Source organism: Bos taurus, chromosome 19 (assembly GCF_002263795.3).
Source record: "Bos taurus isolate L1 Dominette 01449 registration number 42190680 breed Hereford chromosome 19, ARS-UCD2.0, whole genome shotgun sequence".
NCBI lineage: Eukaryota > Metazoa > Chordata > Mammalia > Artiodactyla > Bovidae > Bos > Bos taurus.
In genome coordinates, this window is record NC_037346.1 from 14,704,083 (window position 1) to 14,725,920 (window position 21,838).

General features: G+C 37.0%; 1 protein-coding gene across 7 annotated transcripts in view; it reads right to left on the reverse strand.

Annotated features, from left to right (window-relative positions):
- The window catches only part of AP2B1 (adaptor related protein complex 2 subunit beta 1), a 114,305-nt gene that overhangs the window by 54,569 nt on the left and 37,898 nt on the right, over positions 1–21,838 (reverse strand). For all 7 annotated transcript variants that reach the window (XM_059877728.1, XM_059877727.1, XM_024979626.2 and 4 more), the window contains 7 exon segments: positions 21,516–21,737; positions 20,866–20,986; positions 20,641–20,736; positions 13,709–13,824; positions 12,369–12,534; positions 10,999–11,097; positions 3,801–4,060 (listed from right to left, as the gene is read on the reverse strand). In XM_059877728.1, the coding sequence (XP_059733711.1) occupies positions 3,801–4,060; positions 10,999–11,097; positions 12,369–12,534; positions 13,709–13,824; positions 20,641–20,736; positions 20,866–20,986; positions 21,516–21,737 (1,080 nt within the window).

The window sequence follows — 21,838 nt, forward strand, 5'->3', positions numbered from 1 at the left end:
TAGTTTGTGCAAAGGCATAGAAATAAACAATTTGACTTTTACGGACAGTGAAAAAATCATATTGGCAGGAGCAGACACTGTAAGATTTAGGGGAAATGAAGACGAGAAAAATACAACTCTGAAAACAGGTCTGGAGAGTTAATTTTTATATGATAGGCAATGCTGAATCACTTTTATTTGTTGAACAAAACTAAAAATAACATTTAGAGGAACACTATTCTAGCAGCTGTGTGACAGTGGACTGAAGTTGGGAGAATGGACATGAAGATGAGCTAAGAGTAATTGTTTAAAAAGGGAATAGTGAGTTTTAAGAAAGGACTAGTCCTTTTAACATTAAATTGATTACTCTTAGCTCATCTTCATGTCCACTCTCCCAACTTCAGTCCACTATACACACACCCGCTACAGTAATGTTCTAGACCTGTTTTCAGAGTTGTATATTCCTCATCTTCAAGTCCCCTAAATCTTACCAAGTGAAAAAAAAATCTCAAAAGAAAATTTCCAGCTCAGTTGGCTTCACTGTGAAGTATTCCAAACATTTATGCAAAAAGTAAAACCAATTTTAGATAAACTTTAATAAAACAGAATAGAGAATGGCAATTGAAAAAATCTGAAAGTTCAGTTTTGACTATTAAGGAATTATTCCTAACTTTGGCTTGATAATATAATTTTTTAAAAAACTGCTTATTTTTTAGAGATACCAATTAAAGTACTTATGAATGAAGTGATATGAGGTCTGAAATTTAAAATACTCCAGTTCCCTAAAAAAAAAATTGTGGGAGTGATAAATGAAATAAAATTGGCAAAATACTGATGACTGTTGAAGCTGAGTGTTGATTATGTTTTAACATTCTATCTTGTGTGTTTTCTAAGACATAAAATAATTTTTTAAAACAAAAAATATTCTGTAAAAATCCCATTAATAAACAAATGCTTTCTCTAAAAACCCTGGGTAGGTTTTTTTTAAATTATTTTTTATTGGCGTAAAGTTGCTTTACAATGTTGTTTTAGTTTATGCTGTAGAGGCAAAGTGCATCAGCTGTGTATTTACATATATCCCCTCTTCCTAGTTAGGTTTTGACAATGCTTGAACAAAGAAGAAAGAAGAATCAAATTCAGAGGAAAAAACAAACAAAAACAAAGAAGCAAAAGACTAGTGATGCTCCTTATAAGAGGAATCTGGAGGGGTAACAGGGAAAATTATATGTTGCTTTCAATTCTGTTAAGTTTCAAGGAAGAAAAACAAATAGCGAAGTTCAATAGACAGCTAAAGCCAAGGAATTGGCAGTCAAGAGTTACAGAAGTAAACCTGGGAAGAAATTCATGCACACACTTCCAGTGAAATAAGCAGAGTAACACTGGGGGTATTGTAAGAATGAGGCAATTAGAGTAAGATGACCAGGACCAAGCTTTGGCTCCACTAATAACTAGTTGCATGCATTGTCCCAGGCAAGTGACCACCTCTCTGAGACAAAGCTTCCTCACCAATAAAATGATAACAAAACAAAGCAATCTATTTTAGGAAGGATCAAATGAAGTGAGTGAAAGTCGCTTAGTCCTGTCCAACTCTTTGCCACCCATGGACTATACAGTCCATGTATTTCTCCAGGCCAGGATATTGGAGTGGGTAGCCTTTCCCTTCTCCAGGGGATCTTCCCAACCCAAGGATCGAACCCAGGTCTCCTACATTGCAGGTGGATTCTTTACTAGCTGAGGCACCAGGGAAACCCAAGAATACTGGAGTGGGTAGCCTGTCCCTTCTCCAGGAGATCTTCCTGACCCAAGAATTGAACCAGGGTTTCTTGCATTGTCGGCGGTTTCTTTACCAGCTGAGCTACCGGGGAAGCTCCAAATGAAAACATGGTATAAACTGTAAAGTTTTGTAATATATCAGTGGTACCCCAGGTGAGCTATTTAAAATCCAAAAAGATGATGCTATTAAAGAATTGCACTCAATATGTCAGCAAATTTGGAAAACTCAGCTGTGGCCACAGGACTGGAAAAGGTTAGTTTTCATTCCAATCTCAAAGAAAGGCAGTGCCAAAGAATGTTCAAGCTATGGCACAACTGCGCTCATTTAGCATGCTAGTAAGGTTATGCTCAAAATCCTTCAAGCTAGCTTTAGCCTCAGTGAGGCAAGAACTTCCAGCTGTACAAGCTAGATTTAGAAAACGGAGAGGAACCAGAGATCAAATTGCCAATATCACTGGATCACAGAGAAAGCAAGGGAATTCTAGAAAAATATCTACTTCTGCTTCACTAACTACATGTAAGTCTGACTATGTGGAACACATTAAACTGTGGAAGAGTCTTAAGAGAGATGAGAATACCAAACCACCTTACCTGCCTCCTGAGAAACCTGTATGTGGGTCAAGAAGCAACAGTTAGAACTGGACATGGAACAACAAACTGGTTCCAGATTGGGAAAGGAGTAGGTCAAGGCTGTTTATTGTCAACCTGCTTATTTCACTTATATGCAGAGTACATCATGTGAAATGCTGGGATGGATGAAGCACAAGCTGGAATCAAGACTGCCAGGAGAAATATCAACAACCTCAGATATGCAGATGACACCACTCTAATGGCAGAAAGTGAAAAGGAACTAAAGAGCCTCTTGCTTGATGAAGGTGAAAGAGCTGGCTTAAAACTCAACATTCAGAAAACTAAGATCATGGCATCTGGTTCCATCACTTCATAGCAAATAGATGGGGATTAAATGGAAACAGTGGCAGATTTTATCTTCTTGGGCTCCAAAATCACTGTGGACTGTGATCCACATGACTGCAGCCATGAAATTAAAAGATGCTTGCTCCTTGGAAGGAAAGCTATGACAAACCTAGACAGCATATTAAAAAGTAGAGACATCACTTTGACAACAAAGGTCCACATAATCAAAACTATGGCTTTTCCAGTAGTCATGTGCGGATGAGCGAGTTGGACCATAAAGCAGGCTGATCGCTGAAGAATTGATGCTTTTGAACTATGGTGCTGGTGAAGACTCTTGAGAGTCCCTTGGACTGCAAGATCAAACCAGTCAATCCTAAAGGAAATCAACCCTGAATATTCACTGGAAGGACTGTTGCTGAAGCTGAAGCTCTAGTACTTTGGCCACCTGACACAAAAAGTCAACTCACTGGAAAAGACCCTGATGGTGGGGAAGACTGAGGGCAAGAAGAGAAGCGGGCAACAGAGGATGAGATGGCTGGATGGTACCACTGACTCAATGGACATGAGTTTGAGCAAACTCCAGGAGACAGTGAAGGACAGGGAAACCCAGTGTGCTGCAGTCCACAGGGTCGCAGAGTCAGACGCGACTTAGCGACTGAACAACAAAAGACTTTTTTTAGACGTAATACTACTGCACATTTAATAGACTACACTATAGACCAGATGTAACTTTTGTATGCACTCAGAAATACGAACAAAAAATTTGTGACTCGCTGTATTGCAGTGTTCTGGATCCAGAGCCCACAATCTCTATGGTATGCCTGTATATGTTTTTTACCAAGTTTTCAACTATGGGAAAATTTCTAGCCTCATCTTTTAGAGTCTTAAGCAACCTTCAAACTTTATCCGTTCAGAAAGTTTTTACCACAATTTTCTAAAGGCATAATCTTACCAACCCTGAGATTAGAACTCAAAAAGGTCTTTTATCCATTATATGTGTGTAGTCACTAGAATTCAGATGAAGCCCCCAAGGCAGCAGAACAGGTTTACCAAAAGCATAGCAAAGCTTAAGGAAGACCAACTTCGTCTATACAAAGAATCACTTCTCAATCAAACCAAGTTTACCTGCTTACCTCCCATGATGTATTGGCAAGTGTTTGCGATGGATTCCATGACTTCCTTCCACAAAAGCATTGGGCGGCTTATGGTACACTGAGGCCAAAGAACCAATGTGGCAGATTAGCTCATCCAGTAGAGTTGGCTCAATAAGATCTGTCTCCTCAGAAATCAGTGGCTTTTCAGACAAGACTACTTCTTTAGCTGTGACAGGATCAGTTGAGAGAAGGCGCCAATAAATATAGCCCCGGTCTCGAAGGTCAGGATTATCAGAATCCTAATGAAAAGGCAAACACAAGAAGGTTTAAATGTAATTCTTTTCCATATAGAAACTCAAACTGCTGATTTATTATCAAGGTAATGCTGTAGCAATTTATGCAGGGTTGGCTGTTAGAAGATATTTAGACTCAATATGTTTTTAATATACTCATAATTCTGAAATCTCTAATGTTTCAAAGAATTTAAATATAAATTGAGGTTAGTTCTAAGACTCAAATTCAGAAAGGAAGTTGGGAAGAAGAAAATAAAGTTTAACCTAAGAAAAATCAATTGCTTCAAATGTCCTTGGGACATAAAAATGTTTTTAACTGCTATAAATATTAGCAGAATTATTCATGAAACACATCTTACATATATTTCACCCATACCTTCTTTCTTTATTCAAATATTAAGTATCTCCCGTGGAGACACTGGCTAGGCCCTGGCAACAGAGACAACATATGGTGCCTGGCTTCAAAGAGCTCAAAGAACATTAATTATTTATTAAAATATGAGAGGTGCTATCATCTAAATAATAAAAAAAAAAAACTGTTTAAGATAGCATATAAAACTAAGTGCTTCTAAAAAGGGTGACGGATTTAGTGTCCTCGTTTCTTTGTGTGGTGGTTAAAATAATTTTATACATGATTGTGGCTGAGGAAAATTTATTATCAATGCCACAGCACAATTTAGAAATGAATAATATAAAAGTAAGTCTCCCCCCAATCACCCAGCCCTCCCCTACCTTAACTCCCCCATCCCCCAAGTACCCATCCATATGAATAGTGCACTATGAGCTCACACACACACATATATTCATTTTACACAAAGCCAGTTTCATTCTATACTCCTCCTCACGCTGCTCTCCATAGTGGCACACACAGCTGTCATTTTTCCACTATATACACAGCACTGCATCAGTATTTACCAGTGTCCCACTGATGAACATTTAGATTGCTGCCTCCTTCTCCCTCCTTTATACTATTCAGTTTTGTGGTCATTACAAAGTGGCAGTAAATACCCCGGTATCTACCTCCGAGAGTCTGTCTATATGGTGGCATTCATCTACCCATGAATTGTTTCAGTGGTATTATGTTATTAAAGGCAACAATCAGCCACATTTCAATTTCTGTATCTAAAACATACAAAGAAAAGTATTTCTTTAAAGTAGGCCAGGGTTTTCCCATGAGTCTGTACATAAGCAGATGAACTGGTTCATAATTTAGCCACTTAAGGCACTTGCCATTCAGCTCAAAACCAGAAATGACCCAGATTGCTTTACATAGATTTTCTTCATCATATGAGTGTTTATTTGAGTGTTGAGTGTTTATTTGCACCCAACATGGATTGCTGGTTAAAAATAAAAAAGTATAAAGAAAACTGAGATACAAGCTAATACAGCATAAAAATGGTAAATTTTATCTCAAGATAATCTTTATCATATTCACAGGTTGCATTATTCTAAAAGAAATGTACATATACATTCTTTACTTAAATCAAACTATCTGTAGTATTTGAAATGCCATTAAAAAAAAGGAAACTGACAATATCCAAATTAGATGCATTTGTTTTGCTGCATGTTGAAGCAGGAAGTTTGCTCCTGAGGAAGTGTTTATAAATAGTTGACTGAAATCTCCTTAGATTTTCATTTGGAAACAAAACTTAAATATTATAAAACATAAGTTGATTTTTTTAAGAGTAGAATACAAGTTTCTCCGAGTATCACATCAGGAAAGCAATCCCCATCCCAGGTTTTATTGATATTTAAATTCAAAGTTTTAATCTGTACACTCAGTCCCCAAAGCACGTCATTTAAAATCTGTAGACTATGTTTTTTATTACACAATGAAAATGAATACTACACATTACTTAACTGGGAAAATTTTAATTTGTCTAGTAAGTTGTTAAATGTATTAAAACTATACAACACAGCTTAATAATATAATCAAAGTAAAATTTTTTTACTTCAAATTATTTTTCTCATATATCAGCTACATATTTAACCAAAAAAAAAAAAATTCCTGTGGAGATTCACAAAATACATACTTCTATGAAAAAAGCTTGAGTCCCCCACAAATTCAAAACACTACAATAGGGTAATTTCTAGAGATAGAATCAATGGATTAAAGAGGGTACATGCTATAAATCTTAACAGTGACTTTACAATTTAGTCCTATGAGAAACGAGAAAATGAGTGCAAGTTTTTCATGACCAGAAGTCAAGAGTGGACAAGTATCTCCACTGTCCAAACTCAATTATCCTGAGGGCTAATCTGATAGGCCAACTATCAGCAGGCCTTCACTGACTCACTATTCACATGGAAGCCACGATAAATCAGGCCCAGTCAAGACTAACAACAAAAAAACAGAATCTTTTATGATTTTACAGTGTCATTATGTGTTTGGCGACTCAGAAAATTGTTTGGGATCTACTGTACTGCTACTCCGATAGGCCCTCATGTGGATCTCAAGAAAATAATGTATTACCCAAAATTTGAGAGCTTCAAAACAATTCTTACCAGGCAAGCCCTAAAACAGTAATTCCTAAAACTATAACATGCATCAACATTTTAACACACCAAGAAAGCCATTTAAAGCACAGATTCCAGGGCTAACCCAGAGTTTCTGATTCATTATGTCAGAAGGGGGGGCCCAGGGTTTCTGATTCATTATGTCAGAAGGGGGGGTCCAGGAATTTTTATTTTCAACAAGCACAGATGATTTTGATGATGGTGGTTTCTAGCTCACATATGGAAATACCAAGGTGAAGACTTCTTTCCATGTACTAAAAAGGGTAATTACTAAAGTTTGGACACTTCTCTGTGTATTCTTTATATTTCCTTTAAAACCATCAAAGTGAAAACGAGATCTTATTAAAGGCATGGATTCAAGGGTTGTTCTTTTTTCATAACCAATAGTATTTCTAATTATACAACCATTTTACTTAAAATTAGAAGCACAAAGATTTCACACATACTTTCCTGAATCCTCAGCATAGATAAAGAACAAGATTAAGTCTACTATGAAGATAGAGGCACAGTGGTGAAGAATCCACCTGCCAATGCAGGAGACACAAGAGACACGGGTTTGATCCCTAGGTCATGAAGATCCCCTGGAGAAGGAAATGACAACCCGCTCCAGTATTCTTACCTAGAGAATCCCATGGACAGAGGTTCCAAACATCTGATATGGGAAAGAAATCTAGTCAGACAAGCCATTCAGAGGGGCAGTTAACTACATACTTATGCATAAGAGAACCTAAGACTGGTTAGGAATTTTTTACAGGGTCTCCAAGAGAAGAAAATATATGATTAAATAAATAAATACTTTGATAACAAACCCAAACAGGATAGTTTCTCATATACAACCCTTACTATAGGATGATGATACCAGTGTAATTCAGTAAAAACAATTCTAATAAGGGTCAAATCCTTGTTAGATCCCCAGCTCTCTACTAATTTGGCTTGATTCAGTGGTACATCCAACATCTGTAAGAACACAGGCAATTCTCCCTAACACTTTATCTCAGGTAAATAATAACAGTGAGTCTGAACTCTGACAAGAACCTAAAATACAGCTCTCCCATACTGCCTGTTAAAATACAAATACAGAGGTCTTAAGAGAAAAGGGACAGGGTTCAGAACTTGTGAACACAATGGAATCTACCAAGGACACTTGCCTGATTATGAGACTAGTCTTATCTATTCAGAGGTGACTGAAAAGGACCAAGGCAAAAAGTCCTTTTAGAAAACTGTTCTGACTCCATCTTAACAGAGATACAAATGGGTGGTCATGGGTCTAGACTAGGAAAGCTAGAATGCTCAATATAGACAATATTAATAACCACTGCCTTGATGATTATGTAAATTATTCTCCTTCAGGCAAAGGAAGATGCATAAAAGTTAAAAATTCTCTGAAGAGCTCTTACAAATAAATTGCAAAAGATGTCTCTATTTCCAATGGGTATGAATGTCAAGTGGAGTCTCAGCAGTTAAGATGATTCTGAGTATTCCACACACAGCTAAACACAGTCATCTCTAATTTGGCTGAGGAATGATGTCATACAATATGAGCTAAGACAGTCCCTTACCTTCTGAGTAATTCTAGGTGCTGAGTGACCCAGCACTCTCATCTCTACCTATTCTCTTTCTTTTATACTTGTTGTGGTAAGTTTCACAAGGGGCCAAATACTGCTGATGGTTTGAAATGTAGCCCTCAAGGGAGAGTTAAAATTTGAATACAAAGTAAACATTGTAATAAACAGAAATCCTGTGATTCTTGGAAAATGATATTTCTGAGAAAGCTAAGAGACTGTATAAATGTGAATTTATCTGTATTTAGGGAGTTTTCTCAAGTATTACACAGGCATTGTTTATGTCAAGTTTACTATTTTACCATCTAGAATAAATGCCAGACATCTTTGGATTTGGTTAATTTATATAAAGCTCTTTCTTTTGCACAAAGAAGAGAGGCTCCAAAGCCTGTAACAAAAGGCAGAAATGAGCTTCAAGGCCCTAAGATGAAGTCAAACACATCACTAATTTAATGGCAGTCACCCTGCAGTGTCTGTAATAAGCCCTACATGATTAAGAAGTGGCAATTTCTATTCAAAATGGCCCCCTGTAGATGACCTATTATACATTAATGTGAAAATGACTTCCTGTGTCCAACCTAACTGCTTTGATTCAAAAGATGACCAATTTCTGCCCTTTGTACCAAGACATGCCTGATCAGTGAGGGACAACCTGCCATCCACTTTTCATAAGGACAGATGGTGAGCCATGGCCTGCCCTTGGCTCCACGTGATCATATGAATACTTCTTCAAACTGTAATGAGGTCAAGTGAAAGCTTAGAGACTTGGGAAAACAGCATGCTCATTATTTGTTGGAGAAACAAAGAAAACTGAGGTATAAGGGGTGGGACAAGACACCTGCGAAATGACACCTTTGTTTTCTGGGAAATGAATTTTACAACATCCTTTAACTCAACTACTGTTGGTCAGTTCAGTTTAGTCGCTCAGTCATGTCCGACTCTTTGTGACCCCATGAATTGCAGCATGCCAGGCCTCCCTGTCCATCATCATCTCCTGGAGTTCACTCATACTCACGTCCATCGAGTCGGTGATGTCATCCAGCCATCTCATCCTCTGTCGTCCCCTTCTCCTCTTGCCCCCAATCCCTCCCAGCATCAGAGTCTTTTCCAATGAGTCAACTCTTCACATGAGTTGGCCAAAGTACTGGAGTTTCAGCTTTAGCATCATTCCTTCCAAAGAACACACAGGGCTGATCTCCTTTAGAATGGACTGGTTGGATCTCCTTGCAGTCCAAGGGACTCTCAAGAGTCTTCTCCAACACCACAGTTCAAAAGCATCAATTCTTCGGCCCTCAGCTTTCTTCACAGTGCAACTCTCACATCCATACATGACCACAGGAAAAACCATAGCCTTGACTAGACGGACCTTTGTTGGCAAAGTAATATCTCTGCTTTTCAATATGCTGTCTAGGTTGGTCATAACTTTTCTTCCAGGGAGTAAGCATCTTTTAATTTCATGGCTGCAGTCACCATCTGCAGTGATTTTGGAGCCCCCAAAAATAAAGTTCGACACTGTTTCCCCATCTATTTCCCATCAACTGCTCCATTAAAAGATAATCAAGCAGATAATTCTCAATAATGTTTACATGAATCAATAATCAGATAAGAAAATTATCTTAATTTTTAGTTTCAGGTCTTCTTCATGTTTGAGTTCACCGACTGTAAAACATCTGTATTTGAATCAAGTGTCAGAAAGTAGCCTCTGACTCTAGCTGTTTTCTTGGCTGTATTTTTTTCAGAGTTGTGTAGTATATTCTAAAAATAACATATTTGGTAGTGCTGTCTGCTTTACAGTATTCCATTAAGTATTCAAATGCTTTATCTATCCATCAAACTTCTTGTCCTTAAAATGGATTCCTGGCATTTCTAAAATGAAATACTGTCAGAGGAAAGAAGAACTTTGCGTTTAACATGCAGTAAATTATGTGCTTTGATCACTTAACAGATAATGTACTGGCAACTACTCTAGGTTCACATTTGTGGTCTCAATTGAGAACTGGGATTCAAGGAGTGTACTAGGTATATACCTCAACTGTACTAATTACAATATTTACCATATCTAATCCTCCAACTGTGCTTGTTTTTGATATGAAATACAGCTCACCACAACAAAAAGTAAAAAATAAAAATATAAAGATGACACCTCAGAACTAGGCAAAGTACTATAAAAGGGTTTCAAATTTTGAAATATACAACTGTAAAGAGATGAAAGAGGAAATGGTAAATTGAGTATCTGAACAGTCTGCTAAAGTCAGCCTGTTCTCAAATTCAATTAAGAACATCACTGGATCATGATGGATTGATTATCATTATACTAGTCATATCAAAAAAGTAATTACTTTGATTTCTATGTATCCAGCTTGGGGCCACATTCCTGAAATAAGAACCCTCCCTACGAAGACCAAAAATATTTTATAATTAAGGAAGTAGCTTTAGCACTTTAAAATTACTTTAAGAGAAAGCAACCCATCTAGAAGGCAGAACAGCACACATATCTTTGTCAAAGCATCTACCATCTCTACAGGGTACTTCCATTTGAAAGCTGAAATTAAGTCCCTGTGAGACTCAATGTCACTTTCAGACAGGCATGTCCTTCATTCACACTAAAGAGTCTATTCTAAGTTCAATTTTCACGAATTACCGTTAAAACAGAAGTCAGTCAACTCATTTAAAAGCCATACAACCAGTTCTAATTCAGCAGAATATGTAAAAGAAGCACTGTTTTGAATTTTTTTTAACAGAATCTAAAGACTGTACTCTTTACATTGAAAACCTCCCCAAATGAACCTTCTTGGGAGAAGTTTTACAATTTCCAAATATTAAAAACAAGACAAATCAACTCCATGCTTTTTCCAGATTTCTTACCTGTGTTGCCAAACTCAAGACCTGCTGTACCAGCTCCTGTGTTTCTGACGGTTTCTTGAGAAACAGCTTCACTATGGCAGTGAGCAGAGTGAGCTGCACCTAAACAAATTTAATAGATAAAGTGAAAGGTATCTGCATTATTCCACACCATCAATTCCAAAGTGGTGTTTCCCCAAACAAGGCCTTTCTGGTTTTGATTAAGAGACAAAGGTTGAAAACTCCACCAATATCAACAACAGCAGTCAAAGGTTTTCATCAACTGAAAAACTCACTAGACTCCTATCTCCAAATTGCATTTTTGGCATTAAAAACTGCCTGTTTGTTTCTGACTCAGATAATCATCTATATTTCTTAAAGTACATGCTAACATGCTGATGGCAATAAAACTGGTTCCTGACCAAATTCCTTATTATTTACTTCCACTGAAAGCTACAACTTTGGGGGAATTGGAGAATCATTTACAATACTGAGGCAAGAGCCAAGACCACAGAATTATGCCAGATTACAGTCAATTAAGAGTGGCTTGCTGAACCATGAAATTACTGTCTTGTTATGTATTCCTTGTCAGGGCCTATTAAAATTACTATGATAGAATACATATATGAACTTCAATTTGCAGTGAGTATGAACACCAGGGGGAAAAGGTTTAATAATTTATCTGCTTCTCTGGGCCTTTGACTCAAAAGGTCTCTCAAGGTATCTCAATTTTGGTAGAGGACAGATAGAAGGTGGGAAGGAAGATTCTTTTCAAAATGCACTTCAAAATGCACATGCCAGCCTTCACGCCAACAAAAACTCCAGCTGTAACCGAGCCACAACCATTACTAACAGTAATGGGGAATCATCTTTAGGTGACAGAAAATTATAATTAACTATCTCTCTAGGACAGTAGTTGTCAAAGCATGGTTCTGGAACAGCAGTATCGCTCTAAGCCAGTAGTTGTCAAAGCATGGTTCTAGAACAGCAGCAGCAGCAGAAGCATCACCACCTTAAACCTTGTAAAAATGAACCATCTCAGGCCTACTGAGTCAGAAACTCTAGTGTGGGTTTCAGCAACCTGTAGCTTTAACAGAGGTTAAATACCAGTGCTTAGGTGCTTCTACAGCTCATTAAAGTTTGAGAACCACTAGTGTAAGCTAAACAGGCTTGTTCCAACAGATGTCAGCACAAGTGAAAAAGCTCACCCCTTTGGGAGAAAGATGAACATATGCACACATATATACACACCACACATATATACACTATATATACACTATATACTATATATATACATAGACATATAAGTTCAGACACACAAAACTGCCTAACCTTTATCTTTCCTGAAATCCTCCCCCAAACATCTATTTCATAAGGTACAGAAGAGAACTTACTTGCGTGCTTTCATCATGAAAACCCTCCAGGAAGCTCTCTAGTAACTCATCGGCATTGTCAATTCTTTCAGCATATTCTCCCACAATCCAAATCATAGCTGCTCGAGCGTCTGGCTCATCCAGAGAATCTAAGTTCTCACACAGTGTGGCAATGATACTTTCGTATCTGATGTAACAAAATGGACTATGGTTACTGAGGGCAAAACTGAGAACTGTATTTAACAATGAAGGCTAAAAGCAAAACCATGGACAAGGTAGCCACACTTAACAAATTTAGAAACCCAACCCCTCTTTCCTGAGAGAGTGGTAAAAGCATATCCTTTTTCCAAAAATACTATTTCTAGAATTAAAAAATACATATATATAAAACACTTAATAAACCACTACCTTGTTAAAATATTTCTTCTAATTTTGAGTCTACCATTAAACTAACTTAATTGTAAGTCACTTCATTTCATATGATCTTTAAAGATTAGTCAGAAGCCTCAGCACAATCTATCTCTATGATATCCTATGATATCTCTAGGATATCTCTATGATATCCTAAAATGACATTTAGGATGCTTATATGATCTGCTCTTTTTTTTTTTTTAATTGGAGGGTAACTGCATTACAGTGTTGTGATTTCTGCCATACAACAATACAAATCTGTCTTAATTATACATATATCCCCTCCCCCCTGAACCTGCTTATTTCACTCTTTCAGATTCTTTAATTGCTTGCCTTCAAAAGCAAATCTGAGGAAGTATATGTTTCACAAACTAAGAGACCTCAACATGAAAATTTTCTGTGGAGTGAAAATGTAGATTTTGCATATCTTAATGGAAGCAGCTACCATACTTGAGAAAAGGTCTGAAACTCTGGTAATTTATCGTTACATGTTCTATAATTTTCTAAAAGTACTAGGTAATATACAAAGTGAATAGTGAAGCTGTCACCTTCCTGGATTTTACAATAGGGTGGCCATGTTATTCAAACTGAGACATTTCTGAGAGTGAAAAGGGGGCACATTTATTAATTACGCTTGGTAAGAAGCATAAAATGGATTATGCCCAGACATGAGTATCCTATTTAATAGTAACTTCATCACCAAAGAACCTGGTTAACTTAAAAAATATGCCAATCGACAATGCATATTCAGACAGAGCTTCAATTCTTCTAAAAGTGATAAAACAGTAAAAATCAGATTTTAGTCCTTGTGCTCACCAACTTACATGGTTCTGATTTTTAATAAAGCATTTAATTATGACCAAATAATTCTTACCTAGCCAATCTCAAAGTGCCTTATTTAAACATTTCCTAAAGATCTGAGGAAGAGGGGCAGAAGTATTTGGACATACTTGTTGGGATATTTGCGGAAAATGTCCCTGATGACAACAATCGCCTCTTGGACCACATAATTTACTTTGGTTTGGATGAGATCAAGCAACGTGCTCACACAGCGCTCTGCAGATTGCTACAATGAAGAACATAATGAGAAGTCAGATTATCTACCCAATAATACAACCTCAACAACAAAAAAAATGGGGGTGGGGGAGAGAACATCCAGGTACATCAACTAAACTAGATGAAAAGATGAGGCATTTAATCATACTGTATTAGACACAGGGTTATCTGATGGAGATGTACAGAAGTTCAAGATACACCCCAAATTTTACTCATTACAAAAGAGTCAGTTCAAGTGAACAAAATCATCTTGGATAGCCAGGATGACAGAAATGAGAAGAAAGCATAAGTCCAGGCATGAGGAAAGAGTAAGAATGACAGAATACACCAAAGTAGGAGGTCTTTATCTGCAGTTCATGAATGGGCAAGATAGAGGGCATCTTTAAACATCTTGAAATGAAACTGCCAAATTTCATTTGTGCAGACAAGCATATTTCCCAGGAAGAGGGTCCATAGTTTTCATTGCATTTTCAAAGTTATCTGTGACTCAAAAAACTCTAAGGAAAATTTGCCATCTTTTGGGCTATATAACTGAAAGTTTATGGACTTAGATAAATTTCAATTTTCCATAGCCTATGGCTCAGCTATAAAACAGAATTTAATCTATATATTAGTCTTTTATTAATGAAAGGAATATGGAAGAATACAAGTGACAAAACTAATGTATAAATCATAGTTTTTAAAAGAAGAAAGGTAGCAGAAGAGAGATCCTAAAATCCAAGGACTGATTTTTCATATATTATATACTATGATGGGTAATTCCATTATATGCCTCCTGATAAGATGCAACACGAAGCACACAGCATGACATAAGAGGGATCCTTACCAAAAACAATGAACATGAATATTACCAAACCTCTAGATTTAACTGTCTAAAGGGGATGAAGGAATGAGATAAACATCACTAAAATACAACCAGCCAAATCTAGACTCTGGAGAATTCTACAAGCCTGTTGATCTAGTTTCTTCAATAAATGGCACCCAAATAAATAAGCAAAGACTTAAGAGACATATTAACCAAATTCAATGTGTAGTTCTTTTGAGATTTTGATTTGAACAAGGCAACTGTATTTAGACACAATTATGGAAAATTGAACATGGACTGGACATTTAATGAGATTAAGAATTAGTGTTAGTTGAGTACAGTAGGACTTTGTAGAGGACTTATTAAATATATACACTGGACTACTCTAGTAAGACCGTATCTGAGATATGCATTAAAATACAACAGTAACCCACTTCCTTGAAAGAGAAGGGAGAGGAAGTAGATCAGTTGGAAACAGCAATGTATTGATATTTATTAAAGACAGATGGAGGGTACATGAGAGCTCATAAATCAATTTTACTTTAGTGCATGCCTAAAAATTTCAAAACATTCCAAGTAATATAATGAAAGCAAAACTGCATCTTGAGGTTATGTATATAAGGTCATATATATGATGATTCTGTATTCTTCTATGTAGTTTTTCCATTTTTGAATTACATCTTAATTCATTTTCAACTAGTAATTCCTGTGCTATTATTACAAGAGCAAAACAGTTGGGAAATTGAAATAAAGAAAACAAAAAAAATTATAAGTGGTAAACACCAAGGAATGGAAGATGAGAAAGTAGGAAATTTTAAATATAAAGTCATGATAAATTATAAAGCATGTAAGGGCTAAATTATCAAGTTAGACAGTACAAATAAACTGCTCAGCATAGGACTTGATAAAAAGTGAACATTTACTAAGCCTTAGTTTTAATATTATAATAAAGATAAAGGCTATCTCCCAGGATGCATCAACATTCAAAAATATTTATGTCTAGGATAGCAATTTTCAAGCAAATTGTCACCTCACTTATGTTGCTTTTGATACAATTTTTAAAACTACCATTAAAGTAGTATGGCAGGCATTTCCCCGGTGGTCCAGTAGTTGAAGAATCTGCTTTCCAATGCAGGGGATGCAGGTTCAATCCCTGGTAGGGGAACTAAGATGCCACATGCCAAAGGGCAACTAAGCCTGCGTGCCGTAACTTCTGCGCTTTCATGTCACAACTAAGATCTGATGCAGCCAAAAAAAAAAAAAAAAGCGGTATGGCAGAGGAACAAAAGTAAATATCCAGTCGCTGTACATAAAAAATAAGTCCAGAAACAAAGGCATTCAGACATATACAATTTGGTATATGATTTTAAAAAAAGGCAACTTTCATAGCTGTAAGGAAAGGATCAAATGTTCTGGTGTTTGATCCCCATACTCTTTATCTTTAACCAAACCATTTCCATGAAAGTAGAAAATAATGGTGAATTTTATATACCTTTGAGGTGAACCATAAATTTCTGGGTGTGCCACTGAAGATATTATTGAGAGAAAATGGACAGAACTCACAAGGAAGTGCGAACTTCCATACATCAAGCTGAGGAAAGAAGTGAAGCAAAAGGCGAGGGAAAGATACATGCAACTGAAAGCAGACTTCCAGGGAACAGCGAGGAGAGATAAGAAGGCTTCAATGAACAATGCGATCAGAGGAAAACAAAAGAATGGTTAGGACTAGCGATCTCTTCAAGAAAACTGGAGATTCAGGGGAACTTACAATTATGTCCACGTCACCTCGGGGAGGGAAGAACAGGCATAGGAGAAAGCACTGTTCTACTTTTAACTTCTATTATTTAATGATTTGATGGAGTAAATACATGTTTTTTGTTTGTGTAGGACATAAGTTAGTACCTTATCTTGACCTACACAAATCAGAAATGATTCTGATTGTACTAGAGCTTGTACTCCACAACAAGAAGCCACTGCAACGAGAAGCCCAAGTACCCTAAATACAGAGTGGCCACTACTCACTGCAACTAGAGAAAGCCTACACACAGCAACAAAGATCCACTGCAGCCAAAAGTAAAGGCAAGGAAACGAGAAACACCTTAATCTCAACTTAGCGACTTCAGATCAGTTCAGTTGTTGCTGAGTCGTGTCCGAATCTTTGTGACCCCATGGACCACAGCACGCCAGGCTTCCCTGTCCATCACCAACTCCCAGAGCTTGCTCAAACTCATGTCCATGAAGTAGGTGATGCCATCCAACCATCTCATCCTCTGTCATCCCCTTTTCCTCCTGCCTTCAATCTTTCCCAACATCAGGGTCTTTTCCAAGGACTCAGTTCTTCACATCAGGTGGCCAAAGTATTGGAGCTTCAACTTCAGCATCAATCCTTCCAATGAATATTCAGGACTGATTTCTTTTAGGATGGACTGGTTGGATCTCCTTGCAGTCCAAGGGACTCTCAAGAGTCTTTTCCGACACCACAGTTCAAAAGCATCAATTCTTCGGCGCTCAGCTTTCTTTATAGTCCAACTTTCATATCCATACACGACTACTGGAAAAACCATACTTTTGACTAGACGGACCTTTGTTGGCAAAGTAATCTCTCTGCTTTTTAATATGCTGTCTAGGTTGGTCATTGCTTTTCTTCCAAGAAGCAAGTCTTTTAATTTCATGGCTGCAGTTACCATCTGCAGCGATTCTGGAGCCCCCAAAATAAAGTCTGTCACTGTTTCCATTGCTTCCCCATCTATCTGCCATGAAGTAATGGGACCAGTTCCAATAATCTTAGTTTTCTGAATGTTGAGTTTTAAGCCAACTTTTTCACTCTCCTCTTTCACTTTCAAGAGGCTCTTTAGTGCTTCGCTTTCTGCCATAAGGGTGGTGTCTTAATGACTTAGTGACAATCTCTCACAAACAAAATCAAACAAATAAATAAATCTCTCTCAAACAAAATTATTTTATTTATAAGAAAAGGAGGGCCAGTATTTATTTCCTCCTTAAAGAAACAAGTGTATACTGTTAAATATATATAGCTATGATTTGTCAATCATACCTCAATAAAACTGGGAGAAGGGTCAGGTATGAAGTAAAATCTATTAAAAAGGCAATTAAACAAAAAAGTATAAACAAAAAGCATTAAAAAAAAAACAGTACTATGAGATTTCTTTTTCAGTGCTCTTTACTGACTCAACAACTTATGCTTTCCTTTAACCTAAACAACTTAATATGACAAAAATAGTTTTTTCACCTCAGGCTACTTAAAGCAACAGAGAGACATCTGTACCTACAGTCTTGATTAAAAAAAAACAAAACACTCCAACTCTTAACAATACCCAAAGTTTACAATAGGCCCTGTTCTCTTAGCTAAGCACCAAACCAAAATTCTTTTTTTCTCATCTGTCATATCCTTGAAACCAGCTACACATTAAAAAACGGTCAGGTGCCCTGAGAGGAAGCAGCAGCTCAGTTTGTAAGTTACAGAGAAAGTCTATTACAATTGTGTTGCTGGTTCTTGCCCTTGTCCCACAGATAGGCCAGTTAAAAACAAGCAGTCATGACCTCTCCTGCCCCAGGAACTGTGTCTGGACTAGGCAACTCTCCAACTAATAACTTTCATGATTGCAACAGTTCTAAAGTTCTCAAGCAAATCCAAGTAACTTGAGATAAGGGAACTCCTAGTAAGAGGCAGGATTCTTGAAGGTTGATCTTAAGCTTCCAGAGGAAGTTCATTCCTCACACACTCTCATATTCCCACCAGGGCATCTTGAGTCAAAGGAAGAAGTAAGAGCCACCAGAAGCTCATCTCTTTCAGAAAATGATGGATAACTTTCCCGTTAGTTACAGTAAACAGTACTAACAGCCTCTAAGAATCTAGAGGCTTTAAGAACACTTTCCAGTAATTCCAGGGATTAAAAAAAAAAAAACTCTTTTTACTTTGGAATGAGACTTCTTAGAGAGCAACGTCAGAGAGGTTAATAAGGCAATGACATTCAGGAAGTGAAAAGCACAAAATGACTCTTCTGCCATCAGAAAAGTTCTGAAAATTGTCTATATTAGTACCATAAGTAGGCGGCTATTGCTCAGTGAGAAAAGAAAAAAGACAAAAGTTAAGTATGTGAAGTGTGGTGGTAAAAAAAAAAAAAAGATGGAACACACCAAGATCCAATGAACAGACTTTTCCATTTCTCAGATGGAACAATAGAAGCATGTGTATTAAATATCTGAAGACTCTGAACTGGCAGAACCAGGAGTAGAAACCAGGATGAATTAACTTCTTGTTATAACAACTAGTCTACTAAATGACTTATCAGGGGTAACTATATGAAATAGCACCGACAAAAATAAAAATAAGGAAGGCCAATTAGGAACTTGGCTTTCAGAGATACTTTTCACTGACACAGCATCTGTTTCCTTCTGATCCTATGAAGCACTGGTTGTACTGTACAAATTATTTTAGAACTATCCTTGTGAAATCATATGGTCCAATCTGACTCAAAGCATTGCACACAGTCCAGTAGTAAGAACAAATATGGAACTCTGAATCTACAATATCACTGTGAACAGAAGCCATCATTAATTTCAACAAATTTCTGAGTGAGGAAAAATAAATGGAGGACTGACGAAGCAGAGTAATGTAAGTTGCAATCCTTAATATCTACAGGAAGATTTCAACCAGGCTAGAAAAAATCTGCCCTCTAAGACCACAGAGACACTCTTCCAGAGGACTTAACAAGTAACAATCAACTCCCTGTCCTAAAGCAGAAACTTGCTAGTCAACAGCCCTATCTACATGCACAGAAATCCTGACAACTCTCCTGTTATCTCAATCTTAATATAAGTGGGCAGCCGTTTACTATATACATGGTACGTGTGTGCTAAGTCACTTCAGTTATATCTGACTCTGTGCGACTCTGGACTGTAGCCCACCAGGCTCCTCTGTCCATGGGATTCTCAAGGCAAGACTACTGGAGTTGGTTGCCATGGCCTCCTCCAGGGGATTTTCCCAACAGGGATCGAACCTGCGTCTCTTACATCTCCTGCATTGGTAGACTGGTTCTTTACTACTAGCACCAACTTATGCATCTTAATTAAAAAACCATATATAGACATGCAACCATCACTGTAAAATATTCAAGATAATTAAATTCAAACTGTAGAAACAAAACCAAAACTATAATTCACATCCCCAGAGATTTAGGAAACTATTGCAACCACAAAAAAAGAATGCTGTGAAAAAGTACTAAAAAAAAAAAAAAAAGAAAGAAAGAAAAAGTACTGACAACAAGAAAGAGCAATGAAGGGAGGCTGTACAGAAAAATGGTTGTGCAGAAAATAAGAAAGCAGCCAGTCAGACTGGAACAAGCACTTGAAAGACAGAGGACTGGAACACAGAAGGGCCTAGAAAAGGAAAAGTTTTATAAACTTGATATTATGCTTGAAAAACTGGAAGAAGATAGGAGTGCAATGAAGACATAATGAAATTTAAAAAAAAAAGGCCATTATAAACTTCAGGAAAAAAACCAAGTCTCTATAAGAAAATACAATCATTTGTATTGTGTAGTTTCTACTTATTTATAGGCATAATATGCATAATAAGTTTTGTAAGACTCTAGTTGATAGAACAAGAAATAAAGGTATCTCAACTTACAAAGATAATATAGGAACAAAAACCTCATGATGTTACTACACAGGAGAACAGAAGGGGAGAAACAGGAGTGATGGAGTATATGAACTAATTTATCTCATAACAGAAAAAGTTAATAGACAATGTCTACAAATGGCAAATCAATAAATAAAAGCATAAGAATAATAGAGATATGGAAGTTATTAAAATAACTGTAACTATGAACAGAGTTATAAACGATTCCCTTAGGAAAGAAAGAGATCAGGGATAGCTGCTTTTCATTAAAAATTCCTGAATATTTTAACAATGTGCTTTATTAGTCTGATAAACTTAAAAATGTATTTTAAGGAAAGAGTAAAGAGAATACCCAGAATTCTATACTACCGAGGAACACTCACCTCCACCTTGATGGCACACCGCCCAATGGCTCGCACAGCTTTGCGCACAAAGTCAACATCCACCTCTGTGGCATACTCTTTCAGTTCAGCCAGAACCTGTTAAAAACCCATGAAGTGAACAACCATTAAGGATTCTCTGACAGTTTTCAGGTCTTGGTATTTCTGAAGATCAGCTCTTAAGATCTAAATTACTAGATCTTAACTTGAATCTACTTTAAGTCTGACCTGAGCAATGTTGGCTTGGGATGCCAAACGAATCATGATGTCCAACTTCTCTAGTTTCACATAGATGGGATCATTGTACTTCACAAAGAAAACTTTTATTTCCTGCTTCAAGATTTCAGGCCTGTGATGTACAGAAATACAGGTAAGGAAAGTGAGGTATATATTAATGTATCTTTCTGAGTCTGCATTAATACCCAACCTGTGCTTCTATCCTCTCCATCCACATACCCCAATCAGGAAAAAAAAACTCAGAATCTTCCTCTACACCCCTCTAACCAGATCTGTTTAGCAGACTATTTTTATGCTTTTTAAGGGGTAAAGTATATACTGCCAAGAACAATCAGTGGAAACAACCTGATCTAAACTATGGCCTGAACCATATTAAACAGATACTAGCTAGCATACTAACAAGTCCTTTAGAAAAGAAACTAAATTATAAAGCAATATCAGGCATTCACTGTATTCATTCACTGTAGGAACACTCTAAAATCAACTGTCAGCCTCCTGACCCTGGGCAAGTTGCTCTACCATAAAATATTTTTATTTCTACACATTAAACAAAGCTTAACACAGTCCTTTTAAATACTGATATCATTAAGCTTAATTCAAAATTACAAACACTTTAATCATCAATTCATTTTTTTCCCAACCTTTTCTGAACAATTAGGTTGATGTTCCTCAGGGCGACGTACTGCACCTCTGGCTCCCCAGACAGCAAAGTGACAAGTGGAGGGGCCAACTTCTTCAGCAGCATATTGTAGTAGTCAGACTCCTTGGGTAGCAACTCTAAAAATTTCATTAGGACTTTTACTGCTGAAAGCACCACTGCTGAGTTGGCATGAGATAACCGGGGAGTTACCCGCTCACAGATGCTGAGGGCAGAAAATGAAAATTAGAATCTTAAATTACAATTTCTGTGCTCAATCCAATCTATAAGGTAATGCTGTCAGAGGTCTCATGGCCCAAGTATCAA